Here is a 15,754-nt window from a genome sequence, read left to right on the forward strand (position 1 = left end):
ACCTCATTTAATTTTATATCTTATAGGGTTTATACTGAGTACAATATTGTGTAACTATTAATTCTGCTGTAAACCTAAAAATTTACAGCCAATTTTGAAAGAGATGCAGCTTAGCTCTGGAAATTGTTATTAAACGTCAATGCTGTTGTAAGGAAATGCTTCTAATTATGTGGTTATTAAATAAATAATTTTTTAAATCTAAAAAAAAAATCAAACTTATAGTGGAAATACGCACCTCCAGATAAAGTGTTCTTGTATATAAGTTGATCAAATCTCAGGATTTAACTACTAATTCACAAGCAATACGATAGACCGAGGACCACAGTCAGTAGCATTAGGCTCAAATCAGGGCCAAAAGAGGGACCCTCTCCACTTACAAATCACTTTTCAACAAACTGAAAGTTAAAGAGTAGGCTTAAAGAGGGATCGGATGTGCATCTTGACTTGAGCCAGTTGCTAAACCACAGGCCACCAAGTAACAAAGAGCTTTATCTGTCTATCAGAGGTTCCAACGCTGACTGGTATTTGATAGTAAGATATCCTGTGACAGATAGTGATACAGCGTCTTTTTAGGAACTCTTAACTTTCAGGAATGTGTTCTAAGTATTCATAAACGAACATGATGGCGGGGTGAACGGATGCTGCTTAAGCCGAGGGATGAAGCTGACTGGTCACTGGACTCTCCACGTCCTCAAACGTTTGCATAACGTTAAATGCAGCGATCCGGCTGGGACCCGGGACCTTGTGGTCGGAGCCCCAACACCGCTCCGGTGGGGCTGCACCGAGCACCTTCCCTCCCCGGGAACCCGTCATGCTGCCGGGTAAATGCGGGAACACAGGCCAGTCCGCTCTAGCCTGGGCTCAAGGCGCGAGAAAGGCAGGACGTGGCAGCAGTCGGGATACCGGCGCCGCCCAAGGGGCGCGCGGAACGCTGGCTCGCCCGGGCTGCCACCTGAGCCTTTCTGGGAGAATAACAAGTCCGGCTTCGTCCTCGTGCTGGGTCCAAGCCCGTGGACTCCAAAGACCATGAACCCAAGCACACCTCGTCAGCCAAACACGAATCGGGAAGACGTCACGGCGCCCACATCTCGCGATGCCCCCACATCTCGTGATAGTTACCTCCCGAGACTCACGCCCGCGGAAGCCGCACAGGCGCAGTGGCGAATATACGCGGAGTACAGCGCTTCGGCTTCCAAGTACTCGCCCTTCTCGAACCGAGCCTGGGCTAGCGCTAGGGTGGCGTGGCTCTCTCGGCCTGGCTGCCCTTCCATGACCGCCGAGCTCTCGGTGCGGAATGCAGGTTGGCTGGTCAGTGATGAGAATCCCAAGCACAGAACCACTCTTCCCAGTCCGGGGCTTAACTGGACTACAAAAGCTGGTCGCTGCTGAATGGGGAAATTTGTACCTTTGGGGAAGCCACAGTCTCGCGAGATAACTAGTGGCTTATGGAAACGCTCGCGGGGAATAAAGAGAATTTAAACATACCTTTGTGAAGTATTTTTAATCTTTAACTTTTTTTGTTTTGTTTAAAAAGATTTTTTTTTATGTGTATGAGTGTATTGTCTGCATGTATGTGAGTGCTGCCATATCGTGCAATGCCAGGGCAGTCAGAAGAGGGCTGCGGATTCCCCTGGAACTGGAGTTAAGGACGGTCATAGCTGTCTTGTGGGTGTTGGGATTGAACCTAGGTCCTCCGTAAGAGCAGTCAGTACTCTCAATCACTGAGCCATCTCTCCAGCCCGTTTTGTTTTGTTTTGTTTTGTTTTGTTGTTTTTAAGATCCTGAGACGGGGGAAGAAATATTGGCCTGAAGTTTTTGGTGGTTTTTTTTTTTTCTTTTGGGAGGCGGAGAAGGCGGAATGTTGGTTTTTTATGGGGTGGGGTCTTTTTCCAAGAAAGCACTATAGATACCAGTTGAAATAGTATTAATGTATTGATTCTAGATTATTTAAAAAGTTAATTTGAGACCCAAAAACAAAAAATATAATTAAGTACAACAGAGTTTCCAATACATAAAAAGGGAGTGCTGTAAGTTTTCATGTGTGTCCCCAGGTTCCTGTTGGAAACGCTCCCAATGCTACAGCGTTCTGAAGTGGTGCCTAATACCAGTGGGCTCCACTCTCAAGAATAGACTTGAGGGTCATTTAAGAGGCAATGGTATTGTAACAAACTCTTTCTCTGTGCATTTGGCCATGCTTTGATGACGCACGAAGGCCTGCTCGCCATATGTAGTTCCACAATCGAACTTCCCAGCCTCCGAAACTGTGAGACAAATTTATTTAGAAGTGGTCCAGTATTCTGTTACAGCAACACAATGAAGACGAAGAAAGAAAAATTATAAGGCATTTGGTAGAATTAACTATAACAATAAAGGGCAGAAAAGAAATCAACTTAAAAAATAATTGCCATCTTTAACAGAGCTTCCTACTGAAAGTATTTATTGAGCATCTGCTATGTTGCAGACGCACTTTTTAAAACTGGGATTAATATAGTGAACAAAAAAGTTCTTGTCCTCAGTACCTTATAGCCTAGAATGACAACAGACAAAATTAAACAAAAAGTCTGATAGAGGTTAGTATCACGAAGAAAAGACAAGAGTAATGTCCGATTTGTAAAGGATGGATGTAGACAATTCATGGAAAGGTGACCTTGTTATTATATGTATATGAATATTTTGTCTACCTTTATGTAAGTGCACCCGTGTCATGCAGTGCCCACAGAGGGCATAAGAGGGCATCAGATCCCCTGGAACTGGAGTTACAGATGGTTGTAAGCTGCCATGTGGGTACTGGGACTCAAATCCTGGTCCTCTGCAAGAGCAGCCAGTAGCCAGTGCTCTTAACCACTGAGACACCTCTCCAACCCTGATATCTTTTTTTAATATTGGAGAAATATGTTAAGAACAACTTGTTAGAAACACTTGATTATAATGAATTTTTTTCAGTTTTGCCTGTATTTTATGAAATTAAACTAAAATATAAATGGTTTTTATTTTTTAAAAGGTTACAACTATTTTTATTTTCTCATCTATATTCCCAAGTATTTCTGAAACTTTCTACCATGAACATGTTATTTTTTTATAATTAAAACAATAAATGTTACTTTCTAAAAGAAAAAATAAGAAAATAATCAGAAATAGACAGTAGAGGGCAACATAATATTGCTATTTTCATTTTGGAAAACCAGGAACAAGATTTTGGAGCTATGTCATCAAATTAATACACTTGATTGTTTTTTCTTAGTCTATTTTTTTTCTTTTGTTTTGGAATGAAAATTCTGTGTGACCTCTTAAGGAATAATTCTCTGACACTTCCAGTCACATGACATTTGCCTACTAGCTTAATAATATTTGGGTTTGTCTCCCCTGTGTGATAGAAAAAGTTATTTAGATGGATGGATGGATGAATGGATGGATAGATGGATGGACGGACACACAGATAATAAATGTATATAAGTATGTATATGTGTGTGTGTGTGTCCTGTACATCTTACCCCCTTTCTGAACTCTCACCAAAATACTTGAGTTTAGACAAACCAAACACCATGTTATCCATAAGTTATAGAGAAAGGAAACATAGGCTATGTTATTGTTTCTTCAGAATTTATTACTGTCATACTTACTTCAAATATTATCTCATAAAAACCTAGGAACCCAGCTCCAGGAATATAGAAAGATAATTTCAAAGTATATTTTAACAAAATACAATGAAGTTCTATTTGCAATGGTAGAGGGTTAACAATGGTACTGATTATTGGGCGCACTGCTTACTTGTATAGCTCTATCAGCTGGGCTTATCATTTCAGCACTTAGGCTTACAAGAGTATTTTGAAGCAGCATAATTTGGGATAAGCTTGATGATTAAAAAAAATAACAGCATTACTCAAGTCAGTTAATTCATGTTTATTATAAGAAAAATGGGTAACTGTCAAATGCCCCCTCCTGAATGAAAATAATTTTTAAACTTCTAATAATAAGTCCTAAAATGCTATCTCCTCACTTAATGAAAATAAAATATAGAAATCATTCAATACTTAAATATAGCTGAAAATAAGGCTCATTTCCTAACAGAGTTGTTTACCCTGTGATACAGGTTATGTCAGTTCCCTGAATTCACTCCTGTGCCTCCTCCATGCCCACCTACCTCACTAAGATTTTATAATGAATTAGTAACCTTGATAAGAAAAATATTTCTTGTTGGGAATATTTTCATCTATCACAAACCCTAAGATATATAAAGATAGATGGATAGAAAACACAGAAAGAAAATAAAATTCACATCCATGAATTTTGTGTGACAATAATCGTATTATTTCATAGTTGCATTTCTGTGCAACAATTATCCCATGTTTTTCTTTTTCTTTTTGCAGTGCTGACAATGCACTCCAGGGTCTCATGCATGCTTGGCAAGCACTCTCCCATGAAGCTACGTCCCAGCCTTTGCTTTATTATCCTAATACATATTTTGTAACAAACTACAACTACTAGATGATGAAGCCCATTTTCATATAAAACAAGGAAATTAAGCATTACATATAGAGGTGCAGATAGGTATCTACGTTACATAAATTTTACAATTAACACAGTTCTTTCCTTTATTCTACTGAACTGTGGCATAAAGGACAGAAGTTATAGTTACTGATTTCCTGAGCAAGAACACAGTGTTTGCATACTTTGCACACCCAGAATTGATACTCAATGATTGGGCTTCCGGTAGCAATGCACGTTGGCAGCTTTCCTTCTCCACTGTAAAAGCAAGAGGGAAAACGGGCTTTAAAATGTGTGATTAGCATAACCTTATCTGATATGCTTTAAAAGCAAGAATGAAAAGATTCTAAGACAAACTTCAAATAAAATACTTTCATCTCAAAATTTTTTCAAATAAAAACTTTTCTTAAAACGAAAAATACATTAACATACTTGTAAGATAAGAGTTTAATGCTAACATAAATTACATCAAAAACTTAGTGTTTTAATTATATCCAAGCTTCTAAGTAAATGACATCTAATTTCAATGAGCCTACCCTTCAAGAAGACTGTTCAGCTCAGATTTTCTGTTATCCTTTGGAGTGTGTTTGCTGAAGATTTCCAGAGCAAGGTCTTCATACTGCTGCTTCTGTTCTGCACTGAGGGTCTCTAAGGATTCGAGTTTAATAAACGCTTTGGAACAGGTGCCAAAAGCTCTACTTGCACAAGCACAGAGTGCTAACAAAGAGTAGATCTCAACCGCAGGAATAATGTCTTCATAGTCTCTCAGGTGCAGAGCTAGAAGAGAAAGGGCATTCCTCATCGGTAAAGACCATCCTGACATCAGTGAACGCGGATGGGACAGCACTTACTGTGTGCTGGTCTAAGTTAACCTAAGGAGTGCTAGTCTAAGTTAACCTACGGTGTGCTGGTCTCAGTTAACCTACAGTGTGCTGGTCTCAGTTAACCTATGGTGTGCTGGTCTCAGTTAACCTACATACACACCTACGGTGTGCTGGTCTAAGTTAACAGAGAGATGCTAAGGGCAGGAGCACCACCTGGAGAAGCAGGAGGATCTTCAGTTTCTGAGAAGTCAACAGTCACTAGTGTGATGCCCAGAGTCATGCTCATTTAACAAGGAGATACAGACAAAAAAGTTTTAGTGGTGAACGTGCATCTTTTACTCCATTTAATTCAGAATTTCTGTGCATTCAAGACAGGGCAAATTAATATATTAGTTATAATTCTTAAGATAACATACATTTTTCTTGCAAAGAAGAAGCAATGCTGCAGGAATCATGCTCTGTGTTTCTCTGAAGAGATTAGTGTTTGCTTGTTTGTCTTGCTGAGATAACAGGACTCTAAAGTACACATGAGCTTCCAAGCTATCAGGGCAGACCCTTTATTTTGACAGCTGCTACATCTTATCTATAATTTTTCTGCACTATATATACAATCTTCCTTAAAATGCACTGCAAAATTAACATCAGATTTGTATGTTTTTCCTCTCTAGATCTTAAAAGCTTAAAGATACCTTCTGATAGCATAATGTGAATGTAGCAAAGCACACATGACAGAATGTATTCATGTATCTTATCATGAGATTCCTGTCAGCTGGTTCTGACAGCAAAGTTCAGTGGGAGAATTTTGAAATATATATTCATCAGTCATAATAAACAGAACCCTACAATTTCACATTTGGAATATAAGACGTTCACAGGCAATAATTACAAGGTACATACTATTTCATATCATTTTATCACTGAAAGACAAAAAAATTAAGATATCTTCACCCGACAGGTGAAGAATCTCATAAGTCTGTTTTCTTTTAACTGTAAACTGCATAATTTATATCACATTAATTAAAATTAAATGGTCAGTTATAAGTTTAAAAATTGTAAAAACTTTTTACAGTCCTATTGCTAATGACAACAACAATAGAAATAAACTGCAAAAGAAACATTTGGAAAGAAACAGACACATAAATGGTTTTAATTTTATTTATTATTTTTATTTTATGTGTATGCAAGTATTGCCTGCATGTAGGTAAGTGCACCCATGTCGTGCAATGCCCACAGAAGTCAGAAGAGACTGTCAGAGTCTCTCGGACTGGAGTTACAGACAGTTGTTAGCTGCCATGTTGTTGCTGGGATTCGAACCCAGGTCTTCTGCAAGAACAGCCAGTGTTCTTAACCACTGAGCCATCTCTCCAGCCCTGAGACCCATATTTTCTAAGAGCACATTATGACTCTTGCCCATCCTATTACTTACTATTTCCCAGACATACATGGTATTTGCCTGTCTATTTTCCTTCTTCATCACATCATCTGTCACACCTGCTCCAATTCTCTATCTGACAAATTTTAACCTCTTCTTCAAAGTTGAATTTTCACTTCTATAAAACTTCTGTGACCTTATTCCTTCCAGAAAAAGTAATTTACTTTTAGAGTTTGCACAGTGCCTGCCAATACTTGTTGAATGATTGAAAAAACTTGCTCATAGAAACGATCATATTGGCTCTTACACTTGAATTGATTACAATTCATGCATTAGTCTTCCCTTCGCTAGCTTACAAGATCCCCTGGTGACACGAACCACGCCTTCGTGTCCTCACAGATTCTGACCCTGCCAACAGTAACGGCTCCCTAAATCATGTTATGCTTTATTTAAAATGGAATCGAAGTACTTTGACATATATATTCTAGGTTATTTACATAACAAACATAATAATAGAGAATTTAATGGTACTTTTAGGTTATTTGATTTTAAAGGTCACTCACCAACTTCTGATTCATTGTATTTTTCCTCAAAGAATCAGAACCTCAGAATAGTAGAAGAGAGCACCGTCTGAGCAGGATCAGCAATGGACCTTTTCCTACACCTCATATGATACCTCCTGGAACTGGAGCTGCCATGTGGGTGCTGGGATTCGAACCCAGGTCTTCTGCAAGAACAACCAGTGTTCTTAACCACCGAGCCATCTCTCCAGCCCCCACATAAATGGTTTTAAAAATTGATGTTTCTGGATGAGAAAGCTCATTATTAACATATCAATGATCTCACATTGATAAATGAAGTTCTAATCTCAAATCCAATGAAATGTCATTGAAACTCCCCCATCCTCAAAAAGATTATTAAGTTCATCTGGATGAATAAATATAAGAAAATATCCAAAATCTTCTTTGATTTAAAAAGATGGTACTGGCAAGCTTAAATAATAAGTAGAATATAAAAATGAGTAAAAGGAGGCTGGAGAGATGGCTCAGAGGTTAAAAGTACTTGCTTCTCTTCCAGAGGGCCAAATTCAGTTCCCAACTCCCATATCAGATGACTCACAACCACCTGTAACTCCAGCTCCAAGAGATCTGATACCCCCTGCGGGCCTCTGTGGGCACCCTCACATGTTAGCATACAATCATACAGATATAGAAATAAATAAATAAATAATAAATAAATAAATAAATAAATAAATATATAAATAAATAAATAAATAGAGGATAACACTGGCCAAGAAATACAGAATGGTAAATAATAATCTAGGGGGAAATTAAGAATATAAGTCTACCTGAGCATGGTGGCAGTCATGCCCAGAATCACAGCACTCAGCAAACAAAGACAGGAGGATTGCAAGTTTGAGGCCAGCCTAGGTTACATAGTCTCAAAACACACACACACCATGGTATAACTTCAAATCTATAAGGAAAGAATACATTTGTGTGTGTGTGTGTGTGTGTGTGTGTGTGTGTGTGTGTGTATACCTCTCTCTGTGTCTGTATCTGAGAATATGTGAACTTGTGTTTGTGGGTACCAAGGAGGCCAGAAGAGAGTCAGATCACTTGGAACTGGAGTTATAATCATTTGTGAGCTGCCCAATATGGGTGCTGGGGTCAGAACTCTAGTCCCAGAGCAGCAAGCACTCTTAACTGCTGAGCCATCTCTCCATTCCCAAGAACGCATTTTAAATAAGCAATTTTAAGACAAACTATAAAAATGTAAGCTAGCCATGAGGTGTAAAACTCCTTAAGCATTTCTCTACTCTCTTAAAGATAACAAAGAAAAAGACTGGCCAATATGACTATGTGGAAAACACCATCAACACTGCCTCATAGCTGCCACTTACAGAGGCCACAACATTCAGGCTCCATATTAAGAAAGTTTTCCTTTCAGGAACATCTCACTTAACCATTAGAGCAACTCCGTGAGGAAGAGCAGCATATGTCCACTTGCATACAAAGAAACTACAGCTCAAAATGGCTGAGTAGTAACAACTTATAAATGCTAGGAAAAATCAGCATATATGAAAGAGGGTTATTATATATAGTCTTTGAAGACATCTCATCCCAATTAGGAAAACATAAAAATCACTCCTACAGAATTCCAGAAACATTCAGATAAAAGATCTGGAGCTGGAGAGATAGCTCCATGGTTAAGAGCACTTGCTGCTCTTGCGAGGACCTGGGTTCAGTTTCCAGCACCCACATGGTGGCTAACAACCATCCGTAGTATCTCCAGTTCCAGGGGACCTGATGCTCTCTTCTGACTTCCGAGGGCATTGCACACATGTGGTGCACTTACATGCAGGCAAAACATTACATGCACATAAAAATATATAAATTTAAATATATATGTGTTTTAAAAGATGTTTAAAAATCATTTTATTAGACTACAGAGCTATCAGTATTAGAGTGTGTTGTTGCTCTCGGTGACATGAGCAGACGGAAGGGTCACAGTGGCCCACCCGGTGTGCTGGAGGGCAGGACAGAGGGTGACAGTACTTACACTGCTGTCCACCATGTGTCAGTCACTCATTTTTATGCTCTGCTTACAGCATAAATCTCCTAACGATGTTCTTCAGAATTAATAAGCAGAAAAATTAATATATCTAAACTCTAGGACATTGTTAATCCAGAAGAAATCTATATCCATATGCATGTAAATAACCTACAAATTATAGTACATAAAATCCATAGACTATTCTGCAGTTGTTAAAGTTGATAATGATCCATGCTTAACAATGAGAGAAAATGATTATATTCTTGAGGAGAAAAAGGAGCTCTGGAGTGGAAAAATGTCTCAAAGAAAGTGTACCCAAAGGGCACTTGCCACCAAGTCTGACAATGTGAGTTCCATCCCTGGGACTCCTGATGGAAGGAGAGAACTGATTCCAAAATTGTCCTCTGACTTCCACATGTGCCCCGACACACATACACAGATATATGGCACGTACACATACACATACACACTTACATACACTAAATAATAAATGTGAGAGGCCTAGTATAGTGCTCAACATTAATCCCTGCACTTAGAAGGCAAAAGGAAGGAAAATCTCTGTGAGTTCAAGGACAGCCTGGTCTACCTAGTGTCTTAGTTTGTTCTTCATTGCTGTGACAAAATACTCTGACCACTACCAACTTGGGGAGGAAAGGGTTTATTTAGCTTACATATCCCAGGTCACAGTTCATCCAGGAGCCCAAGGTAGGAACTCAGGGCAGGAACCTGGAGGCAGGAGCTGGAGCACAGGCCATAGAGGAACGCTGCTTACTGTAGGCTTGCTCCCCTGGCCCCTGCTCAGCCTGCTTTCTTATGCAACACAGGCCCACCTGCCCGGGGCTGGCACCACCCACAGTAGGCTGGGCCCTCCCACATTACTCATCAAGAAGATGCCCCTCAGACATGGCCACAGGCCAGTCCAATAGAGGCAATTCCCCAACTGAGGCTCCCTCAACCCAGGTGTGTCAAGTTGACACTAAAGCTATCCAGCACACCTAGTAAGTTTCAGGCCATCCGAGTTACACAGTGAGACCCTAGCTCAAAAATAAATAAATCAAATTAAATAAAAAGAAAGTTTACCCAAATATTCACAATGGTTATCTCTGAGTAATATAAACGGTTTTCTGGGGGCTAGAGAGATGGCTCAGGGGTTAAAAGCACCTTGCAGAGGACCCAGGTTCAATTTCCAGCACCCACATGGCAGCTAACAACTGTACATCCGGTTCCAGGGGATCTGATGCCCTCTTCTGACCTCCACAGGCATTGCATGACATGGACATACTTACATGCAGGCAATACACTCATACACATAAAAAGTTAAAAAATAATAAAATACTTAAAAAATTATTTTCTGTTATTAATTTGTCTTTTTGTACTTTTCTAATTTAGCCAATATTATTAAATAATGATTATGAAAAAAGGATAAATGCTATAGAAATGTATACAATATGAAGGTATTTTAAAACATTGTTTAAAGTATATTCCTGTTATGCTTCCAATATATTGTAAAAAGTTTTAGAAAGTTTTATATAGATACAGATATATCTATATATGTAAATATATAGTTCAAAATGCTATGGATTGGTCCATTAAATGTTTAGCTTTGAGCAGGTAGTATATAAATGCTAGACATGCTTATAGCAAATGCTTGTTTTCCAACTCAAGCATCTGATATTTCTGTGAACTATTATGTACAGCTATGTTTTTAAAACTGAAAATCTTCAAAAGGGGGAACACACAAAATAAATTATGTGTTCATAATATCGACACAAGAAAATAAGTCTATGGGGGAAATAGTAAAATAATTATAAAAGCAAATTGGGGCTGTAGAGATGGCTAGCAGTTAGGAGCACTGGCTGCTCTTGCAGAGGACCTGGGTTAGGTTTCCAGCACCCACACTGCAGCTAACAACCATCCGTAATTCCAGTTCCAGGAGATTCAATGCCCTCTACTGACCTCTGCAGGCATTGCATGACATGGGTGCACTTACATACATGCAAGCAATACACTCATCACATAAAATAAAAATAAATACATGTATATAAACAAATTGAAGAAGCTAACCCTTCCTACCCACTTTGATATTTTTCAGGCATACTACATACATTAGGTGTCACGCCTACCTGTCTTCAATGCGGTGTCAACATATCCCTCATAGAGCTGCCGCTGTGCAAGTATAAAGAAGTGGTAAGCCTCAGCTCCTCTCCAAGGGTTATCTGTGAAACGACTAGTTGTAGTCAGAACTTCCTCTTCCAGCAAGCCAGCCAAAGCAGAAGTGGCCTGGGAGAAGAGCCAGTAGACACTCTGTCAGCCCAAACACATGCAGTACCACCCAGCACAAGCAGCATCACTGTGATGAAAGTAAGGCCTAAAACTGATTCATCAACATATCTAAACAGCAAATTTTGTCATTATAATACTGTCATTACAGACATAAGTTTTCCATTATAACTCAGACTTTACTAAACTGATAAGATCAAATTTTAAAAAAGAACGGATTAAACTTTAAGTTAATGTGAAATTTATTTGTTAATGAGATTCATTTACAGTAAAAAAAAATAATAGATATATTCTAAGGGTTTTTTTTTAATTCTTTGATTAGAAAGGAAAATTTACTAAGCAAATAAAAATTTTAATAAAAGTAAATTAAAGCAGACTACAAACTAGTCTTAGAAAGTTTTAAACCTTTCTAAATAGAAATTTCTAATTCTGCATGCCTAATTAATCTAGATGAAGCATCCCTTTTCTTCCAGCTGCTTAAAGGAAATCAATGCAGGTATGCACAGTAAAGGGCTTGTCCAGGAAGAGAAGCCTGAGTGAACACCCAGATGATCTGGCAGAGTAGGACCCTGTTCCACCTTACCTCTGCATTCTTCCCTTTGACTTTCCCCCGCTGGGCGTCCTTCATTTGTTCGTGGTACTGCTCTATGAGTAAGGCCGACAGCACGTAGAGCTTCTTGACACGTAAGGGTTTGCTCCTTTTCTTTGCCTCCTCATCTGCAATCTTTAAACATTTTTTTAATTGTGGGAAGATATTTCTTAATGTACATTTGTACAAATAAAATAATTTCCAAAATTAACTATAATTTGATTTTTTAAAAGAGGAGGAAGAGCAGAAGGACAAAATGTAAATACAATTATCTTTAATATTTTAAAATCCATTTTCTTTTCCTCAGTTTTTAGTCACTGGAACTGAAACTAACAATCTTAAAAAATAATATCTTCTATTAAATAACTAAGAGTGAAGAAGGTGGTACATCCTTCAGAAATTTAAATTTATTTAAGTGACTTTGAGGGAAATTTTCTCTTTTTATTAAATCAAGCAAGAAAAGAAGACAAAATAATATAAAAAATTGAGTGGATTAATACTGCATTATGGATATTGTGAAAATGTACTATTTTATAATATTTTCATTTTGCAAGGACTCAAAACTCTCTATCAATAGGATTTAATTCCATTTAAGGGAATATGTTCTTGGAAGTCTCAGAAAATTCCTAAGTCTTTGGTTAACTTCCATGACAAATACACAATTGTTTAAGTACCAGTAAGTTGCTGGCATCTATAGATACCCTTGTTAACAGAACATAATAATACACATGGCAGTAGTGGTAATAAAATAAGAGGTTTTTCTATAACAGATACTTGTTTACAAAGAAGATAAAATTTGTTTAGCACTATATTTTTTTTAAGAAATTGTAACTAGAATACACCAAATATTCACCAAGACCATTACCTTATACATCAGTTTAGCCGCATCGAAAAAGTAACTGGCTTTCCGATAGAGTTCAATGGCATCAAGAGTCTTGTTCTTTTCCAGTAAATGAGATGCATATCTAGCTAACAGAGATCCAATTTCTTTCATACTATGACTTTTAGCCAATTCAACAGCTTTGTTCCACTAGGGAAAAAATTACACCATTCAGTCTCACAAATATTTAAGCAACACATCATAAAAGGTAATACTACTTCAAAATATAAGACTAGTATACATTTAAAAAATCATTTAAAATCAGAGCAATTCTTAGTTATATAAGCTAAATGTGTCAAAATGATTATATAATCTAAGATTTATTTGTCAAAGAAGGGCATTTGAAAGGGGCAGTCTCGAAGTTTATAATCACATCAATCTACAGTTCTCTTTCTGCACATGAGCCAGAAAAAGATTCCATTTTTAATTTTTTATAGTAAAACAAAATATATAATTTCATTTTAAAATATCCTATCAGAATTAACATTTAGAGATTATGTTTATAAAGTAAATGGAGCACACCTCAAAGGAAATGCTTAAAAGAATACACTGACAGTCAGGTTTCTGTAATAATTCTGCACTTTAATTTTAATTAACTTTAGTTTTTAAAAATATCAAATACATGTTTCCTATAAAAAGAAAGGAAAATACATTTGCCAAAATAAATACTGATAAAGTAACTCAATTCCTTCCCCAGGCAATGACTGACCATTTAACTTGGTCCTTCCCTGGAAACAAAATCCAACCCTAATAAAATGCAGAAAATTATGGAATTACTGCCAGACAAAAACTTGCAGATTGAAAGTACATCTGTTCTGAGTTCCTTGGTTGGGTTAGTTATGAGTGGGTCTCCCCTCAGGGTGGCACTTTAAGAGGTTAAGTGCAAAAGCTACACTCACTCAAACTCAACTCAGAACACATCCTGAAATCTATGCCCAGCCCGCCAAGGCTTCCACTGGAGACCATCTCCACGAGATGACTACAGAGACTTTCATTTTGCTTTAACTTGAAAATCCCTGAAACAACAAGCTTCCCAGACAGCAAGGGTCAGTTTTCTTACTTGGTTGAGGTGTACACAGGTATCCACTGCTGCCTTTGGTTGGTTACATTTCAAGAACGCACTCACAGCTTGTTCACACATTCCAACTCTCACAAACATCTGTGCTATTTCCTGTAGGCACAAAACGGTACTATCAGATTTCATAGACCAAGGAAATCACTTAGATTTTAATTTATCAAAACTCCACAGGGACATAGGAATATTAAATTGGGGAACATGATTATTAAATTGGTGGTTAGAGTGATTTTTCTTTTTAAACAGACAGGAGCAGAGGTTACAAATCAGAACTGATGCTAAAGCACCTCATTCCACAGAACATCACTGGCTCAGCTTGAAGACACTTCCCTCCTTTCCTCTTTGAGATCAGTAGCTGGTATACAGAAAAGTCAAGCTCCTTACTAATTGGTAGAGTTTTTTTGAAAAACTGCAAGGGAATTGATCACCAATTAGAGGCTCATGGGAGAGCCCCCAATCAGAGCTTTAAAATACTTCACATAAAGAAATGTCCCTGCCTTGCCTGTGGTATACATCTCTAACCACAGCTACACAGCTACATGAAGTTGAGCCAAGAACGATCAGTTGAGTGCAGGAGTTGAAGATCAGCCTAGACAACAAAACAAGACCCCTCTCAAAATAAAACAAAAAAGAAGTGTATGCTGGGGTGGGGTGTAGCTTTAATGAGGCCCCAGATTTTAACCCCAGCATTGCAAAAATAAAAATGAAAAAATGCCCCTTCATCAGTTCAAGAAGCTAAACCCAAAACGGAGCTCCCTCAGAAGGCAAAAGAAGGCAGGACAACCACCACAACAAATCCTGTTTGGTTGTACCCTCCGTTTTCAGAAAAACCATCTTTTGTTTCTTTCAACATATCCAATCAGAGTTTTTCCTCACCCTTCACTTTGAAAATATAAGCATATATTTTGTAGCCAACTATCTTTTAAAAAATTAATGCTTATATTTTTCTTATAAAGTAATACATTCTAGTGTTTACAAATTACAAAACACACAAAAATGAAATTACCCAAAACTTTGTGACCTATAAGAAACCTCTCTCTCTCATGCAGCCCTCCTCGCCTTGACTCCACCAGCCGCGCTCACCCTTCCATCTCCCCCGCTGTTCTCTACTCCTAGCTTGGGCCCTGTGCCATTCCTAGTCTTGGGGCCCCAGACACCTGGGGAGCCACTGCTGATTCCTAACCCTGTTCACCCCCACCGGCTTGGTGCCCTTCCTTGGGCCCCAGGAGCACTTCCTCCGGACCGCCCTCACCTCTCTCTGCTTCCCGAGACCTGCACCACCGGCTAACTCTCCTGGCCTTCTACCCTAACCTCAGGACTCTCCGGGTGGGTCCATCGCGGAGCCCTCCGCGCATTGACTCCCCCGGCCTCATTCGCCCTTCATCCCCACCGCTGTTCTCTGCTCCTGGTTTGGGCCCTGTGCCATTCCTGGTCTTGGGTACCCAGACACCTGGGGAACTGGTGCTGCTTCCTGATCGTTTTCAACCAGGCCAGCTTGGGGCCTTCCTTGGGGCCCAGGAGCACTGCTTCCCCGCGGGACCTGGCCCCACCCTCACCTCTTCCTGCTTCCCGGACCTGCACCACTGGCAAACCCTCCTGGCCTGCTCTCCCGCCCTCAGGCCTCTCTGGGGGTAAGTCTACTGTGCAGCCCTCCGCGCCTTGACTCCTCCAGCCGTGCTCACCCTTCCATATC

The 15,754-nt window shown here is 39.0% G+C and overlaps 2 protein-coding genes across 4 annotated transcripts in view; both read right to left on the reverse strand.

Annotated features, from left to right (window-relative positions):
- The window catches only part of Ttc32 (tetratricopeptide repeat domain 32), a 6,809-nt gene extending 5,333 nt beyond the window's left edge, over nt 1-1,476 (reverse strand). The window contains exon 1 of the mRNA XM_008824198.3: nt 1,120-1,476. Within this exon, the coding sequence (XP_008822420.1) occupies nt 1,120-1,271 (152 nt within the window). The 5' untranslated portion in view covers nt 1,272-1,476. The remainder of the gene's footprint in view (nt 1-1,119) is intronic.
- Nucleotides 1,477-3,583: 2,107 nt separating this feature from the next.
- The window catches only part of Wdr35 (WD repeat domain 35), a 74,471-nt gene continuing 62,300 nt past the window's right edge, over nt 3,584-15,754 (reverse strand). For 2 of the 3 annotated variants that reach the window (XM_008824199.2, XM_029559203.1), the window contains 6 exons: nt 14,047-14,157; nt 12,972-13,136; nt 12,101-12,241; nt 11,361-11,517; nt 5,022-5,262; nt 3,584-4,743 (listed from right to left, as the gene is read on the reverse strand). In XM_008824199.2, the coding sequence (XP_008822421.1) occupies nt 4,593-4,743; nt 5,022-5,262; nt 11,361-11,517; nt 12,101-12,241; nt 12,972-13,136; nt 14,047-14,157 (966 nt within the window). In that variant the 3' untranslated portion in view covers nt 3,584-4,592. The remainder of the gene's footprint in view (nt 4,744-5,021; nt 5,263-11,360; nt 11,518-12,100; nt 12,242-12,971; nt 13,137-14,046; nt 14,158-15,754) is intronic. The other variant, XM_008824200.3, reaches the window with a different exon arrangement.

The sequence above is a fragment of the Nannospalax galili genome, unplaced genomic scaffold (genome assembly GCF_000622305.1).
Source record: "Nannospalax galili isolate Female #2095 unplaced genomic scaffold, S.galili_v1.0 scaffold69, whole genome shotgun sequence".
NCBI lineage: Eukaryota > Metazoa > Chordata > Mammalia > Rodentia > Spalacidae > Nannospalax > Nannospalax galili.